This window comes from Sceloporus undulatus, chromosome 2, assembly GCF_019175285.1.
Source record: "Sceloporus undulatus isolate JIND9_A2432 ecotype Alabama chromosome 2, SceUnd_v1.1, whole genome shotgun sequence".
Taxonomy (NCBI): domain Eukaryota; kingdom Metazoa; phylum Chordata; class Lepidosauria; order Squamata; family Phrynosomatidae; genus Sceloporus; species Sceloporus undulatus.
In genome coordinates, this window is record NC_056523.1 from 277,480,076 (window position 1) to 277,496,333 (window position 16,258).

At 37.6% G+C, this 16,258-nt stretch overlaps 1 protein-coding gene and 1 long non-coding RNA gene across 5 annotated transcripts in view; one reads left to right on the forward strand and one right to left on the reverse strand.

Annotated features, from left to right (window-relative positions):
* Positions 1-14,604, forward strand: part of ELL2 (elongation factor for RNA polymerase II 2) — a 56,395-nt gene extending 41,791 nt beyond the window's left edge. For 2 of the 3 annotated variants that reach the window (XM_042448326.1, XM_042448328.1), the window contains 5 exons: positions 2,220-2,793; positions 5,196-5,262; positions 10,457-10,628; positions 11,696-11,740; positions 13,186-14,604. In XM_042448326.1, coding sequence (XP_042304260.1) covers positions 2,220-2,793; positions 5,196-5,262; positions 10,457-10,628; positions 11,696-11,740; positions 13,186-13,302 — 975 coding nt within the window. In that variant the 3' untranslated portion in view covers positions 13,303-14,604. The remainder of the gene's footprint in view (positions 1-2,219; positions 2,794-5,195; positions 5,263-10,456; positions 10,629-11,695; positions 11,741-13,185) is intronic. The other variant, XM_042448327.1, reaches the window with a different exon arrangement.
* Positions 14,605-15,921: 1,317 nt separating this feature from the next.
* LOC121920975 overlaps positions 15,922-16,258 on the reverse strand; it is a 30,212-nt gene continuing 29,875 nt past the window's right edge. For both annotated transcript variants that reach the window (XR_006101812.1, XR_006101813.1), the window contains one exon: positions 15,922-16,051. This is a non-coding gene — a long non-coding RNA (uncharacterized LOC121920975). The remainder of the gene's footprint in view (positions 16,052-16,258) is intronic.

The window sequence follows — 16,258 nt, forward strand, 5'->3', positions numbered from 1 at the left end:
CCCATGACTCTTTTTATGGTCCCCAGGGATTTTTTTAAAAATCAGAAAAGGTGTTTTGTTTTGTTTTTTGCTCCAGGTGGGCCCAAATGCTTTCTTGGTATGTGGAGGGCATTTCTACACACATTTTGGCTCCTGGGCCAATTATATTCAGAAAAGGCCTTTCCTGAGCCAAACAGGACAGCCCAAACCCATGATAAAAATGCCCCATGTTCCCTAGACAATATTTGGGGGTCAACAAATTTTATGATTCACCCTACCCCACCCTGAGTTGGGTTGATGCATACCTCCAAGATCTCCTGAAAGACCAGTGCAGCCCCTTAGCTTTCCATAGTTGCCCACCTTACACTAGATAATAAATTATAATATATTTTTTCTAAACTCTTTCACCTGGTTTCTCATTTCTGACTTTTCCCCTTTTACCAAGAGGAAGCTTTGCCCTGCAAGATTCAATAACCTAAGAATAGGATATGATATGTGTCCCAATGCTTCTTGCTGGCCAATACTTGTCCTATTCTTATCAATGGCAGGGGAGTTCTTTGCAGGCAGAATTGTTGTCCACACTAGTATGTTTATGTTTTATTTCCAAACCTTCCACAAGTATTGAATTCTTACCTTAGCATGGTGAGCTACTACATCATTACTGCATTATAGCTATCCCTGGTATTTAAAAAATAGGTTTAAAAAGCAAAACATTGCATCTTTTTAATTTGAAGTTTATGAAGACCATTAGTCACATTCTTTCCTATTGCATATTGAAACAAAAACATTGTTTTCCTAAACCAAAAAAAAAATTACATCAGTAGTTCCAGGAAGATGATAGTATTTATGTCTTGGGCACTTCTAATACACTTTGGAAATAAAATATTATTTTATTTGTATTTCAGGTCTAACCCATTTTTTGTGTGTGAATCTGTACTAACAGATTCTACAATGTCCTGAAACAGTCTGTGAGCTTATTGATATGAGTCAGGCTTGGAATGCAACTCTTTCAACTATTTACGTGCACATGCACCTGGCATGAGTTGTCTTTCCAGTTTGGCAGTCCCAAACCATCAAATCATTAAACATTCCAAATTCAGAATAGGATTTGCAACTTCCTCAGGAACTGCTGATTTGGCAGTACAGCATACAGCCTGAGTTTATACGCTTATTTTAGGCATATATTCAATGTTTTCAGAGCCAGTGTAGTGATTAAAGTGTTAGACTTGTACACTGAGAGACCAGGGTTCAAATCCTCACTTGGTCTTGGAAACCCACAGGGGCAAGTCACACTCATTCAGCCTCAGAGGAAGACTGTGGCAAACCTACTCAGAACAAATCTTGCCAAAAAAACCTGTGATAGATTTGCCTTAATGGTCACCATAAATCAGAAATTACTTGAAGGCACACAACAACAACATCAACAATTCAATCTCTGTTATAGAAAAATATCTGCTGAAGGAGGATGGTTTTTGACATGGTCCTCACAAACCAATATTGGAATATTTCTACCCAAGTGAGCATGGAGGACACTGCCGTGCAACCAAGTGAAATAAGCCTCTTCAGAGACTGGGATTAAAATTAATGGGAAAATAACATATTCCTCACTATAGGCTTATCTGGCTTTGGCTGATGGGAGTTGTAGCCTAAAACACCTGGAGGACACCAGAGCCTAAATCCAGTTGCTAGTCCAAATAAAGTAAATTAGTTGAACTAACAGATTTTGCATAAATTCTCATTTACCATTTTGCAACTGATTCAGTGAATTTGCTGTAGTTAAGACTAGCAGTTTGATTTAGACCCAGATAGTCTGTCCCTAGAGTAGAGGAAATAATTAACTTTTATCTGAATGGTGGAGTGAAACTCTGAAAGTGCTGGCCTTTTGGGAGATGGGGTTTGCTCTGAGTCAGGTAGCAAAATGTCTTCAGCCAGCAATGTTACATGAACATGAGATAAAGCCATGAAAACTTAATTGCATAAGATATCACAATAGCATTAAGTCAGGATTTTTCCTCCTTCTAAATAATGACAATGCAAATTATTTTTGCCTTAAGAAAGAAGTCACTATCTGACAGAGAGGTGCTGTTTTACAGTAAATTTGAAATTCACTCATTTTCTTAAGCATGAAATAGTGTTACAGTGCAGAAAACATTTTATCTTGTATCATGACTGATGATAATTTACATTTGACATTTAACAATGGGGCAATTAACAGTTGTATATACCTTATTTTATTGTAGAAACGGCTGTTGGATTCTGACTTTATTGATCCTTTAATGATTAAAAAACCAAGGATATCTCACCTTACCAATAGAGTTCAACCAACACTAAATGGGCACTTGACTGCTTCTGGTGAAAAAAATGCTGAAGCTTCTCAACAGCCACCTCCTCCTGCAGTTGCAGCAACACTGGCTGCTCCACCACTTCCTCCAACTTGCCTCCCTGTTTCAAATCCTCCTCAGACTGTAAATTCTAACTCTAATTCCCCGAGCACTCCTGAAGGCCGGGGCACTCAAGATCTGCCTGTTGACACTTTGAGTCAGAATGGTAGCATATATGAGGACCAGCATCAAAAATATACTTCTAGGACTCCACTGGAAATCTCAGCACCTGCTGAAGACCTGTCAGTGTGCCCAAAGACTACAGATGAGAAACATTCAGTGTTGCACAAAAAATCCAAGAAAAAGTCAAAGAAGCATAAGGAGAAGGACCAAATCAAAGACCATAACATTGAGAATGCTATAGAAACGGAGAGAGACTGTGAAAGCAAAGGTATTTCCAAGCTGAATAACTCCTATCAGAAATTGAGTGAAGGTAATGTTATTGCTACTTGCTCTGAATGACCATGGCAACTGGGCCAAACTGTTACTTTACTACTGTGGCATATGCTAAAGTTATAGTAATAGAGGAAATACAAAGAACAGATGGATAAAGTTTCTGATCCCCTGTATTGCAGGATAGGACCAACCCATTTAAGTTGTTCCCATACTGCAGCTGTAAGCCAGAAGTAACCCTGGTTCCTTTATATTTATCTCAATTTGAGGGCAGATGCCAAAAATTCAGAGTTCTATGAATGAACATCACGTATGAGCACATGTTGAACTTTCATCCAAACAGCTTGTCTAGTTACCCAAACTACGTTTTTGTAACATTTTTTTTCCTCAGAGGTCCAAGCAACGTGGGCTGCATGAGACACCCATTCATATTTTTGAATCCCTTCTCTTGGTTTCTCTGGTTGTATATAAGCCATGCAGGGAGTATGTTTTAAATAAAATGAATCATTTAAAGGTAAAAATGCTACTTTTGCCATTCAGTTTGTGTCCCTGGGTACCTTGAGTGTGTGTTGGAATAGTGCTGATAGTGTGTAGTGCCTACTGCATTCATGGGGACTACCCCTTTTCTAAGATTTGATTTTATCTCAGCGTACATGAAGAGTTCAGTAACAGATGGTTTGTGGAGTGAAGTAGTGCAAAAGACAGTAACAATAAGCATAATCACTTTTATTCTAATCTGTTCTGTCACTCAGATCAGTAACCTTAGTGTTCATTTTTTCACATTTTATCCTATCAGGAATTTAAATTGGAATAATACTGAAATTATTAGTACTGTAGTAAGTAAATGCAGTTTGCAAAGATCGACAAAGTTTGAGTGGCTTTAGTCATGGTTAAAAAAATATAATCATTTGAGCCCTGTTTTCTCCCCAAGTGGATTTTAGAAGAAGGCGTGGAATCACAGTAGGCGGAAATACTAGATTCACTACTAAGTTAAATTCATTACATAACTTCATTGTTTCATTCAACCTGTTTTCATGTGTTCAATTTGACATCTCAAGATACAAAACTTAAATACTGAGGCCATGAGCCAACAGGGTACTTTGACTGGTAGAAGCTGTTTTTTTTTCCAGTGGAATCAGAAGGAAAACAATTCCCCTTTGCCTCCTTGTACCATAAAGCAGGGAGGGGGCTCCCTAAACCTTCTGAGCTGGTTTCTGGATAACATGGAGAACTGGAGTAAGGAAGAAATGTATCTATTTAAATTTAAATCCTAGGCCCCACTGCACTAAGAAGTACTAGTTGGGTGACAACCTTCTGGTGTCCCTAATGTTCTTGTATTAAAAGCTGACCACCCTTCTGTGACCTTATCTGAACTTGATAACAAAAATTGTAAAAACTGTTAAAAATAAGCCAGTGTTATTAATATTTTATTTTCACTATAGAATACTAAAAGGTTTCCTAGAGCTAAATGAAGTTGTGAGTTATTTTAAAGCTCTTCAGAGTTAACTCAAAAGTTGATTTACAGCTCTGTGAATAAATCCCTGCGCAAGCATACTGCTGACTGGATTTAATAGATTTGCAATTCACTGAGGCTCACAACATGGTTGTCTTAGTTGCAGTTTCAGTCAGTTTGAATTTGCTTTGTTTAGGAGCACAGACTGATAATTCCTTTTCTTTTTAACAGAAGCAAATATCCAAGATAGCAAAGGAAAAAACATTTTTAGTTAATTTATTAGGAATTCAAAGTAATTTAAAGGGTTTTCAGAATGTGTACTAACATTCACTAAATCAGTAGAGATTTACTTACCAATACAACAAAAGTGTATGCATGCACACACCTCTCATGTTTAAGTGGAAATACCTGCTGTTCATGTAAGATGTGCTTTAAATCGAAGCCAATATTTTTATTTTTACTATCCTGAAAACTAATAGACGCAATCAAATCATTGCAGTTCATCTTATTGTAATGGATTTTTAGTGTTCTTTATTTTCTAGTAAATTCCATAATATTTTCATGTCTATAACTTTGCGTGGCTGATGAAAAGGGGGAAATGAACAGAAAGAAAGGGGCTTGGCATTCCACCCCATTGTCATTTATTGCACTCTAGTGAAAGCTGAATGTTGATATAAAACTCCCATCTCCTATTGTCTGCCAACATCTGCCCCAAACATTCTTGAATTGCTGTGCAGATGCCATGACTTGGCATGAAATAATGCAAAGCTGACCTTGTGTTAAAACTGGACTGTTTTTATTGTATTCAGACTGATGTTGCTTCTGCATTTTCTGTTCCAGCTATTTGCTGTAGAATTTGTCATATAGCATCTAGTATAAACATTCAGTAATGTGCTGTGCTTTAAAGTGTCTCTTAAAACTAATCTGTAGAAAAGAGCACACTTGGCCTGGGAACAGTCTTTGATCAAAGTTTAAAATTTTCCTTATAGGTGTTAAAGAGACTTGCACTGCCTCCACGGATCCTTTGTCAACAAGTGAACTACCGGATTACTTTGTGTAAGTAGGATAATGCTGAAGAAAAGCTGGATGGGATAGTGAGAAATAGTGTAGGCTGTCCTTCTCAAAGTGATCAAAGATTTTGATATAGGGAAGAAGTTGCTAAATTTAAAAATGGAAAATCTACATTAAAACAGTACTATTGCTTAAGTATTATTGTTGTTATTGTTGTTGTTATTCCCCTCTTTATCCAAAGTTGGAACTCAAAGGGGTTTACAATTTAAAAAATACAAAAACATACAGAAATGAACATTAAAATAGAATTACACTGATACATTATTAAAACAGATTATTCATTAAAAGAATAAAATCCAGTTTAAAAGATAAAAGACATAAAAACAATACAGTTGAAACAGCCAGTTTTTTAAAGACTTTCTGTTTTAAAAGCCTATCTGAATAAAAATGTTTTAGCTTTCTGATGGAATGACAACAATGAGGAGGCCATTCTGACCTCCCTGGGAAGGAGTTCAAGAGTCTGGGAGCAACCATCTAGAAATCCCTATCTCATGTCCCCACCAACCATGCTTTCGAAGGTTGACCTCAGATAGCAAAATTCTCTTGGACATTTTCTCCCACTTTTCTCTGATCACTAGATTTGCGGTATGTCACTTTAAATCATTGGAATTTTTAGACAAAAGTTCCACAAAACAATTAAGAAGTGGATGTAATTTTTAGGCATTGGCAAGGGGATTTTTTTTTTAAGTTTACTAATTCAAACAACCATGCTGCTGATACTAGTACTAGATTTTACCAATGGACATATATGAAATACTTTCTTGTATTATGTCCTAGCTGCTGCAGGTACAAATCTAGCCATCACTAGATTTTTTAAAACTAATTATCGTTTTCTTAGTGCTAATAGAGAAATTTTGCAGAAAACTAACTGGTGCTAAAGCATCCAGTTGTTAATGTCAAATATATTCTGTTCCAAATTTCTCAAAGAAAAAAGCCTCTTGGTGCTAGTGTACTACAGACTCTCTACCACAGCCAAAGCCTTGGGATTCTAATGCATGCAGTAAACCAAAAAATCAATGCTTTGTAGAAAGAGCAGTCAGTGTTTTAAAAGGTTTTCAATTAAAATCCTGAGGCTTTACCCAAACATTTACTTTATTCCCTTACAACACAGCAGTGATAGTCAAACTCTTAACCATGTTCACATGACCCTTGATTCTGGAATCACATTGCCTGCACATGTCTGGAATATCAATTGGCATGGGGCCCTGTTTTGTTTGATTTGAGCTGTGCATAGTCTCTCTTTTGTGCAGTAAAATCTGAGAAAATGGTATATTGCACATTAGTAAATTTATTTGTGAGTGTAGCAGTTGCTCTCCTAACTTCTGTTAATGCTAGCAATTATAGGGGACAGTTCAAAGTTTCAAGGGTATGGGGAAGTACTAATCATATCTGCCTACAACTTTTAGTTTATTTACAGTAAGACATTGGAATAAGGGGGGATTTCCCAAAGGATTTGCTGGGGCAAAAAGTCAGTGTTGAGAAGTGATATTAAAGAAGAAAAAGATGTTTCTTTAGAGGTGTTCTGATTGACAATTCCAAGTATAAGGGGCAGCAAGGAAGAAAAAGGGGGAGTTGTTTAAATAAGTAAAGAACCTCCAAGTAACTGAGGGAAAATATAGGCGGGTTACAGACCACCGCTTTGCGGCGCTCTGCCTCCGCCGCCGGTTAGTCCGCGGGGGAGCCGGAGCCTCCACACGGCGTGGCTCCTGTGCGGACCAAAAACGAAGCTCCAAAATGGAGCTTCTTTTAGAGTTGCGTTTGCGACGTAGCGAGGCGCCAGGGGCGCACTCGCTACGTCACAAAGGACGCGACGCGTACGGACGCTCAGCGTCCGATACACAAAGATGGCGCCGGCCATGTAGAAGGGCTGGCACCATCTTGTACGGACAGAGTCCGTATTAGGCCCAGGGGCGTCTAGAAGAGACGCACCTTTTTTAAAATGGGACGTCCTCCGGACGTCCCAAATGCCGGTTTGTAACCGGCCATAGAGATCACAGCTAGTGAGTGGTATGTTGGGATGTAAATGTAGAGAGGGAAAAGACAAGAGCAGGTAGGACTTTGGGGGGAGGGGGGAATATCAACAAGTTCTGCATGGCCCAGGACAGGGAAATAGTTAGGAATTTTGATTATAGCAAAAAGAAGGGTGAAATATTGGTAGAAAAGGGCTGCATACTGCAAAGCTTGGAACATCACTTCATCACCTCATTTCTTCCTCTTCTGCTCTGTTCGTTAACATTACATTGCCAGGCTACACCAATGTAATGTGTTGTGTGTCATTAATACATTACAGATAGTACTGTATATATTCATGTATCAGTCTAGAAATTTTAGTCCAAAAATTGTCCCAAAAAAAACTAGTTTGACTTATCCATGGGTCGATGTAAGTATTGTATTTCCATTCTTATTTTTTTTTAAAAAAAAAAGAGCCATCCCCTTCTCTGAGTAGAGCAGGAAAGGCTTAGTCCATTCTGGGAGCACCTAAATGAAGCATTGCCCTTCTTTCCCCCATGGCACTGCCTCTGGCCTTTGTGAATGCCTGGGCAGGAAAATGGTGGCAGTTCTTTGAACTTCCCCTCAAGGGAGCACTGAAAGGAATCAGGCTTTGAAGGATTTGAATAACCCATGTTTTCTGGGTTAAAATTAGGCAGAGTTATCACATTAACATTAAAAGCTATAATCACTGTTTTTCTTTGTTGGGTGCGCTTCCCTTCACCATTGTAGCCTCTGGCGAACCCTCCTTCCAAGTACCCCGAACCGATACTTTGAGTTCCCGCCGTAATAGCGAGAGACCCGTGAAAAGATTTCTATACCGCTTATCAGTGCACTTAAGCACACCCTAAGTGGTTTACAAAGTGTAAGCTAATTGCCCCCAACAATCTGGGTACTCATTTTAGCTACCTCGGAAGGATGCAAGCCTGAATCGAACTTGAGCCCTTTTGCTGGTATTGAACTTGCAACCTTATTGTTTGTGAGTGAGTGGCTGCAGTACAGGCATTTAACCACTCCGCCACCAGGGCTCCATATAGGTTAGTCAAGATGTATAAGCATAAAAATAACTTGTACTGGAAGTGTAAAAAAGGAAAAGGCACCTTCATACATATGTGGTGGAGCTGTTCTAAAATTTTAAAAATCAGGACTAAAATACATTAAAATATAAGAGAAATGTTAAAAATTGAATATGACATGGACCCGAAATTATATCTGCTTAACATAACTTCGGTGCTGGGAGGGATAAATTAAAACAAGTTTTGGAGGCTCATCTTGTACTTAATAATGACTGCAACATTATTAATTGCAAAAAAAAAAAAAAAAATATGGAAAATTGAAGACACCCTGAAGATAGAGGAATGGAAAAGGAAAAATTATGAAATGAAAGAAATGGACAGAGTCTCATTAATATTAAACAAAAAGAATATGGAGAAATGGGATAAAAAATGGAAACCACTGATAGACACATTGAAAAGGGGAATTAAAAAATTTAAAATAAAGTATGAAATTAAGACTAAAAAGAGTATACATACCTATATAGAAATATATTTATATATACTTAAAAGAAAACTAAGGAAAAGAAGTACTGTAAGCTGAAGAATTTAAAGGAAAATAGAGGGTGTACTAAATATAAGCAAATTAAGTTATGTAAAATAAGAAAAAAAAGATTTATTTTATCTTAAGAGAAAATTTATAATGATATGGGTTACCAGAAATAATTTCCGGTTTTGAAAACAATAACTTATTAAGAAAATGAGAAAAGAAATCACAAGAAATGGAGCTTTTCTTTGGAAGAAATTAGGAAGTCAAAAGTAACCACCTAGAGAGTATATATATTTATGAATAGAGACGACTCTGTTAGCTTAAATAAGGAAAGAATACAATATGTAAAATGTTATGGCAATGAGCATAATGTAACTTGATACAATTTTTTAATAATAAAAGGGGGGTAAAGCTATAATCACTGTTTACGTAGTTGCAATTTTCCTTTGCTTTGCCTTTACATCCTCTTTGACGTGTGTGTTTTCTTAGACCCACCCATGTCTGTTTGTCTCCCTCATGCATCACCCAGCCACAAATTACCATAGTTCCCATGCCATCCATCCTTCCTTTAGGGCAGTGGTTCCCAACCTTCCTAATGCCGTGACCCCTTAATACAGTTCCTCATGTTGTGGTGACCCAAACCCATGAAATTATTTTCATTGCTACTTCATAACTGTAATTAAATAGGTGCTTTCCAATGGTCTTAGGTGACTCCCATGAAAGGGTCATTCGACCCCCAAAGGGGTCCCGACCCACAGGTTGGGAACCACTGCTTTAGGGTGACCACAGTTATGCCTGCCAGAATTTCGCAAATCCTTTGGTATTGCTTTCTTTTGCTTCATCCTTTACATTCTTTGTTACATGCCCCTAGGTTTTGCTGCAGAAAAAATCCACAGTTTTGACACACACACCCCAAACCTGCCTCCAACTTATACATGAAGTTGACTTATAGTTGGGTATATATTTCTACCCCCTTAGAAATCATAGTGGTTTACTTGAATTAACTTTAGGAAATAATTCTAATGAAATATAAACAGATTTTAAAATCACTTGTATTTGATTTTAGTATTCTTAGCTCCTATATAAAACCTTCTTTCTTGTTTGTTTTAAGGCAGGATGAGGAAATTGTGGCCCTCAAAATGTGGTCCTCAAAGCCTGTCTTTGCAGCTCCTGGCACCCCAATTTTTTATCAAATAACTGTGAGGGCATTTTTGCCATGTTCCTCCCCAGCTGTTTTAGGCCAACAAGAGGCCAAACAGGAAGTTAGCCAGAATTTGGCCTAGGTGGTGTGAAGGGTAACTTTTTGCCCCCCCAAAAATTAAAGTAGGGGGAGGATCAGCCCTCCAGAGTTCCATGAAGGTCAGCGCAGCCCCCAACCCTTGACAAATGGCCACCCCTGCTGTACAGGGGTGGTATTTTTATGAACTTTTGAATTAAATAACAGATGATCAGCAAGTTTTTGGAAATTCTGGCTTGATGGTGATGATTAGATGATAAGATCAATATGAGTCTGTCTGTGACAAAGAATGCTGAGTTGTTAGGGGAGTTTAAAAGATAGGATAAAATGTTAAAGTAGATCACTGCAGCCTTTTAAAATGAAAATAACTTGAATTGAAAATCTTGTTTCTTTTAATGTCTTTTAAAACAGAAAATATAAAGCAATTGTTTCATATGAGCAGCGACAAAGTTACAAGGATGATTTTAATGCAGAATATGATGAGTATAGAACTTTGCATGCAAGGATGGAGAGTGTTACTAGAAGATTTATGAAGTTAGATGCACAGCGTAAACTGGTTTCTCCAGGATCTAAAGAATATCAGGTAAATTCTATTTTTCATCTACGACATACAGTAAGTCATCACTCCTGTTATATTTCATGTTCCCACTGCTACTCAGTGAATCAAAGATCTTTTAGCTGCACCATATGTGCACTAGATCCAATACAGAGACATTTGGAGAACATTTGTGAGAATTTTTGCCCTGTGCAGATTTTGACTGAGCGTGAAGATACAGATCTGCAAGATTTTTCTTTGAAGACTGCATTAAGTGGCCAGGTTTGAGTCAGTATGGGATTATTTTAGAAGGATTATTTAATCAATAATAGATTGGTCTTTTTTCCAGCAAAATGTTTCAGACCATATGTAGAAAATTGTTTCTGTTCCTGTTCTCTAATTTCAAACTACATAGCACTTAGTGATAGGCAAAATGGCACCCTGAAAATGTTTTTGAACATTAGTTCCCAATGTTCCTTACCATTTGCTGTGTTGGTTAAGACAGGTGAAAATTATCTGGAGAGCCACACTTTGCATACCTCTGTTTTCGGGAAATAGGGCTTGTACCTTCCAATTGCTTTACTCTGAATATGTGACCAGTTATTTAATGGCAGCAGATTTTACTGCAGCAAGAGATTTAATGACAGGACATTCAATGACAGATGAAAGGATTTTTTAGGAAGATAAACAAAATTCATAATGGAATAATTTCAACATACATTCCTATACACTTTGTTCTTCTGATCTCATCCTGCAAATTGAGTTTGGTATAAATTAAGATGTTTGTTAGGTCTAACATTTCTAGTTTGAAATATATATTTTTCTGAGAGATAATGGCCCTTACTTCATTGGTAACCCTTTTTCATTGGTAACCCTTTCTTCTCCATGGCTAATTTCCCTGTTTTGAATTGATCTTTTCAGAGTTTTTCTAACTATAAAATTCCAAAGTCTGAAGATGGAGTTTATTAGAATGGAAAGTGGGTTTGGGATATGCTGTAGGCTGGGTATTCTTGTTTTGTTTTATTTTGGGTTCAGTATGTCTTCAGTTAATTTTCATAGTAACTATTAATAATGAACTGTACTTGTTAACCATCAAATTATGATTGTCTCTGTAGATTCTTCATGAGGAAGTCTTGCAAGAATATCGGAAGATCAAACAGGTTAGTATTGTTTATACCTAATTATTATGTGCTATATATGTAGAAAACTGTTTGTTGTACTGACAGAATAGAATTATAGACTTCAGATATAGCATTGTAAAGGCCTAGTTCTTTGACTTCTCTGTATAAAGATCTAGTGCTTGATTAGCCTGATTTTGAAACTCCAGTGAAGAAAATTCAGAATCATTTTAAGGCAATGTGTTTCATGAAGCACATTTCTTAAATGTGTGAAGCTATTAGGAAATAGCTCCTAAACTTACCATGTTACGTCATGGCCCTGCCAGTAGTAAGGATGGCTTCATAGAGTTCAGAGCTTATATTTCAGTCCATACAAATAATTTACTTGTTTTACATTTTTTTTGCCATTGTTATTCTGGCTATTATATCATTTTTGGAGTGCTAATTCTGTCACTTGCCAGCAAGTTTCAGTGCAAACCTTTTGCTTCTGGGCTGTCTCGGCAGCCATTCTCCCTTCCTCCCCTTCCTGCTCCACCTTTTTTCCCTGGGCTGCTGCCGTGGCTGTTTTCCCTTCCTCCTCCTGTTCTTCCTCCTCTTCATCTGCCACTCCACCCCCCACGGGCTTGCCATCCACAGATACTTAAATCTGCAGATGGCAAGCCTGCAGATGGAGGACCCACTGTATATATTAAAGTTCTCTGTGCAAATAGCCCTTTGGACAGCAGAGGAGATAATATATGACCTGTTTTTTCTGTGGACATAGCCACTATTTCTAATGTAAGTTCACATGAACATGGTAATCCATATGGCATAGTCAGCAAATTAAAAAATGGCTGTATCTATGAGCACATTAGGTCAGATTCTCCACATGTTTAAAACTATTAAATCAAAATCTTCCTGGATGAACCTTGGATCCTCTGCAGTTTGCTTTCTACCCTAGGTTTGTTTGTATTTTTTTTAATTAAAATACTCTTGGTTATCCTATCACTATTCTGTGTGTGTCTGTGTGCATGCACCTTCAAGTCACCTGTCGACTTATGGCTACCTCATAAATTTTCTTAGGTAAGGAATACACAGAGATGGTTTTGCCAGTTCCTTCCTCTAAAATACAATCCATAGGAACTGGTGTCCATTGGCAGTCTCCCATCCAGTTTTAACCAGGGCTGACCCTATTGTCTAGTGAGTAATTTATCCAGGCTGAGGGAGAAAAGGAAGTATGTTCCTATGTTCCTGTACTCCAACCAGAATTTGGAAACACTATAAGTTGTACCCCAAAGCCCATAAAAGAGAGCTCTCTCATCAGCTTTGGCGTACTACTTGTAGTGTTTCCAAGTCCTGGTTGGAGGACAGGTTTCAGAAAAAGGCAGTTATGGGGAATTTTTTTTACTTAACATGCACATCATCAAGTGAAATATATACTTGTCAAAAAATTAAAACATTAAATTTACTAATTGCAAAGCTTATTTTCTCTTTGTTTACTTTTACAGTCTAGTCCTAACTACCATGAAGAAAAATACAGATGTGAATATCTTCACAACAAGTTGGCTCACATTAAAAGACTTATAGGTGAATTTGACCAACGGCAAGCAGAGTCATGGCACTAGGGCTCTGGACCAGAAGATGTGAATAAACTAAAAATTATTTATTTAAAATTCCACACAACTTGCTCTAAGGTTTAAAAAAGTGAAACGTCTCATTAGCAGACTGAGTTGCTATTTTTGTTGATGGTGAGGATGTTGCTTCCCTGCATAGTTGAAGCTGCTTTTTTCCTGGTCTCTTTCTTTAACACTTGTTTATCCATGGAAATGATTTTATCATTGGATACTGGGAATCCAGTCTCTCTAGTTCTGACATTGTGCACATTAAAAAAAAAAAAACAAAGTTGTAGCAAAAGAGGAAGGTTATTGGATGGATACAAGCCTGTTTTTTCAGTTTTTATTGTTAATACAAAACTATTTGCCTTAAGTGGTGGAAAGTTTAAACTTTTGCACAAAATAAAACAAGTGAAACATTGTTTTGGGAGGCTTAACAGGTGGTGTATAACTTTTATATACACACCTCTCTATCAACAGCAGTACCTTATTTCTGTAATTTCAACCCCCACTGCAATGATTGCCTTACGTTCTTGGTTGTGTATCTGAATTTAATCATTCTTTCCCAAAACAATACTGCTTCCCACTGCATAAAAATGGGATACATTCTGTGGCCTAACATCTCTGAAATAAGTGTGTGTGAATATGTGTGTGAGGGAGAGAGAATGAGAGAGAGGGATTTTCTGTATACACAATTCAGAGTGAACTGCGATATAGGCCAAATGTTCATGTTGAAACAACTGACAAATGTTAGTACAGGGTTTTTTCCCCTATAAAACTGCTATATCTGTTCTGGATGACAAATACTTCCATTTCAACAGTTTGTCAGCTTTCTTATCAGAGAAAAATTGATACTTTACAAAAACTAAGTGTATAGTTTTGGGACAAAATTATAAAATTAAACATGTAGGTGACCTATTTATATAACTGCTATAAAATTATTTTTTGAAGAGAAATATGCAAATGAAGCTATTGCCTACATGAAATGTATATTTAAAGGGTTTTTTTCCTGGGTGTCAGGAATATAACAAAGATGTATTTAACTATAAAATACTGTGATCATTGAACAGCACAAACTTTCATTTCATGCAGTTAATTGGTTTAATTTAATTAAACCATCACTTTATCATGTGGGAACATAAGTTATTTGGTCACAAAATTGACTTATACTTGTATTTTCCTTTTGTCTTAATATATTTCTTTCAAAGTGCTGCCAATTGAAAAGGGAAGCATTATGTTTACAAGTCTAATTTTTTTTTGAATGTTTGCCAAAATTTTGGTAGTATCTTTAATAAACTTGTCTTCAGCATCAAATCATTTGTTGTGTATTTCTGTGTAGCAAAACCATATATGTTTGACAGCACAGCTGTTTATAGCACTGCCATAAATATTACCCATAAATATCTCTTAGAATGGCTCAGGCTGTAGGACAAACAGAGCAATATTGTCTGTATTTATAGTAGGACAGATCTGTTAGCCATGGTGGGAAGTTTGGGAAAACAGGGTTTTGTTTTTTAAATTGTTCCCACTAGTCCCAAGATAATATCAGTTTCTGGGGTAAGTAAGAGAATTGCTCTGTGATGTTTCCATGCTTGTCCATGCATGTCCCATTCCTTTGAGCTCCACCACTGGCATACCTGTGTCAACAGAAATTACCACAGAAGTCTCAGGAACCCGCAGTGGTGTGTCATCCTGCTGGTGTACCTCATATTTCGGCCATCATAGCAGCAGCTATATTCTTTAGGCTAAATCTCTGAATCTCTTGTGGAGTCTGTGACACACATATGGGTCATTCTGCACCTGTGCAGAGATCATCAGAAACGTCTAGAACTGCATGTTGTCTTGGAACTGAAAATGGGTGGGAAACCACATCATATAGCTGTATTGAGAGGAGGTGGGGCAGATTACTGGTAAGCAACCTGTTCTTTCAATAATGTCTAGCAAAGATCCTGCTAATATAATATATGGCGTCCTACATCAAAAATTTAGAACAAAAGAAATGCACAATGTTCTGTTTTCAGCATCAGCACAATGAAAGCTGTAAATTTCATTGAAAAGATTCTGACTGTCTTGTCAGTTACATATGTTCCTTCCTAAAGTGGAATATTCATATGATTTCCCTAGAGAGACAGGGAAAATTTGCATTGTACCTTAACTCCAGGTAGGCATCGGAAAAGCAACTATCAGTTCTTAATTGTAAAATGGGAATTGTCATTACTTAATTCAGAAAGCACTTCTACAGCTGGTTGGGAGGAGGATTGTAAAACTACCTTCTTGTGAATACTGTTTTACTATACATGAAGAATAATGCAAAAAGAAGGCTATGAAGAAACCCACCTACGCAGTTTGTACAAGCGCGTTGGTGACTACAAAGGCCAATCTGGGACAAACAGGTCCGGTTGCAGAAAGCACAGCGGAAAGTCTCCTTGGGTGATGTTTCCGGGTTGTGGTTTTTTCTGCGTTGTCGTTTCTCTTCGAGGCTCGTTCGCCGTGAGCTTTCGAAAAAGGCTGCAGCATTGTGGATAATGCGTCTCCATGCCTCCCGATGCAAGGCCAGGGCAGACCATTGTTGGTGATTAATTTGGCCAAGCCTGAAGTGTTGTTTCAGGGAGTCCTTGTATCTCTTCTTTGGGGCGCCCCTCTTACGCTGACCCATGGCAAGTTCACCGTAGAATACTATTTTTGGCAGGTGATGGCCCTTCATCCTAGAAACGTGTGCCTGTACTGTGGAATGTATTACCTAGCAGTGTGGCGGAGTCTCCTATGGAAGTTTTTAAACAGAGATTAGATATCCATCTGTCAGGGGTGCTTTGATTGTGTATTCCTGGATGGTCTTTGAGGTCTATTCCAACTCTGTGTTTCTATCTGCTGCTGCAGTGAAGTCAGAGGCTTAAAATACCCCAGTACCTATAGCATAATCTGAGTAAAAAAGGGAAAGCTACCAATCTAATCAAGTTATCCACACCTT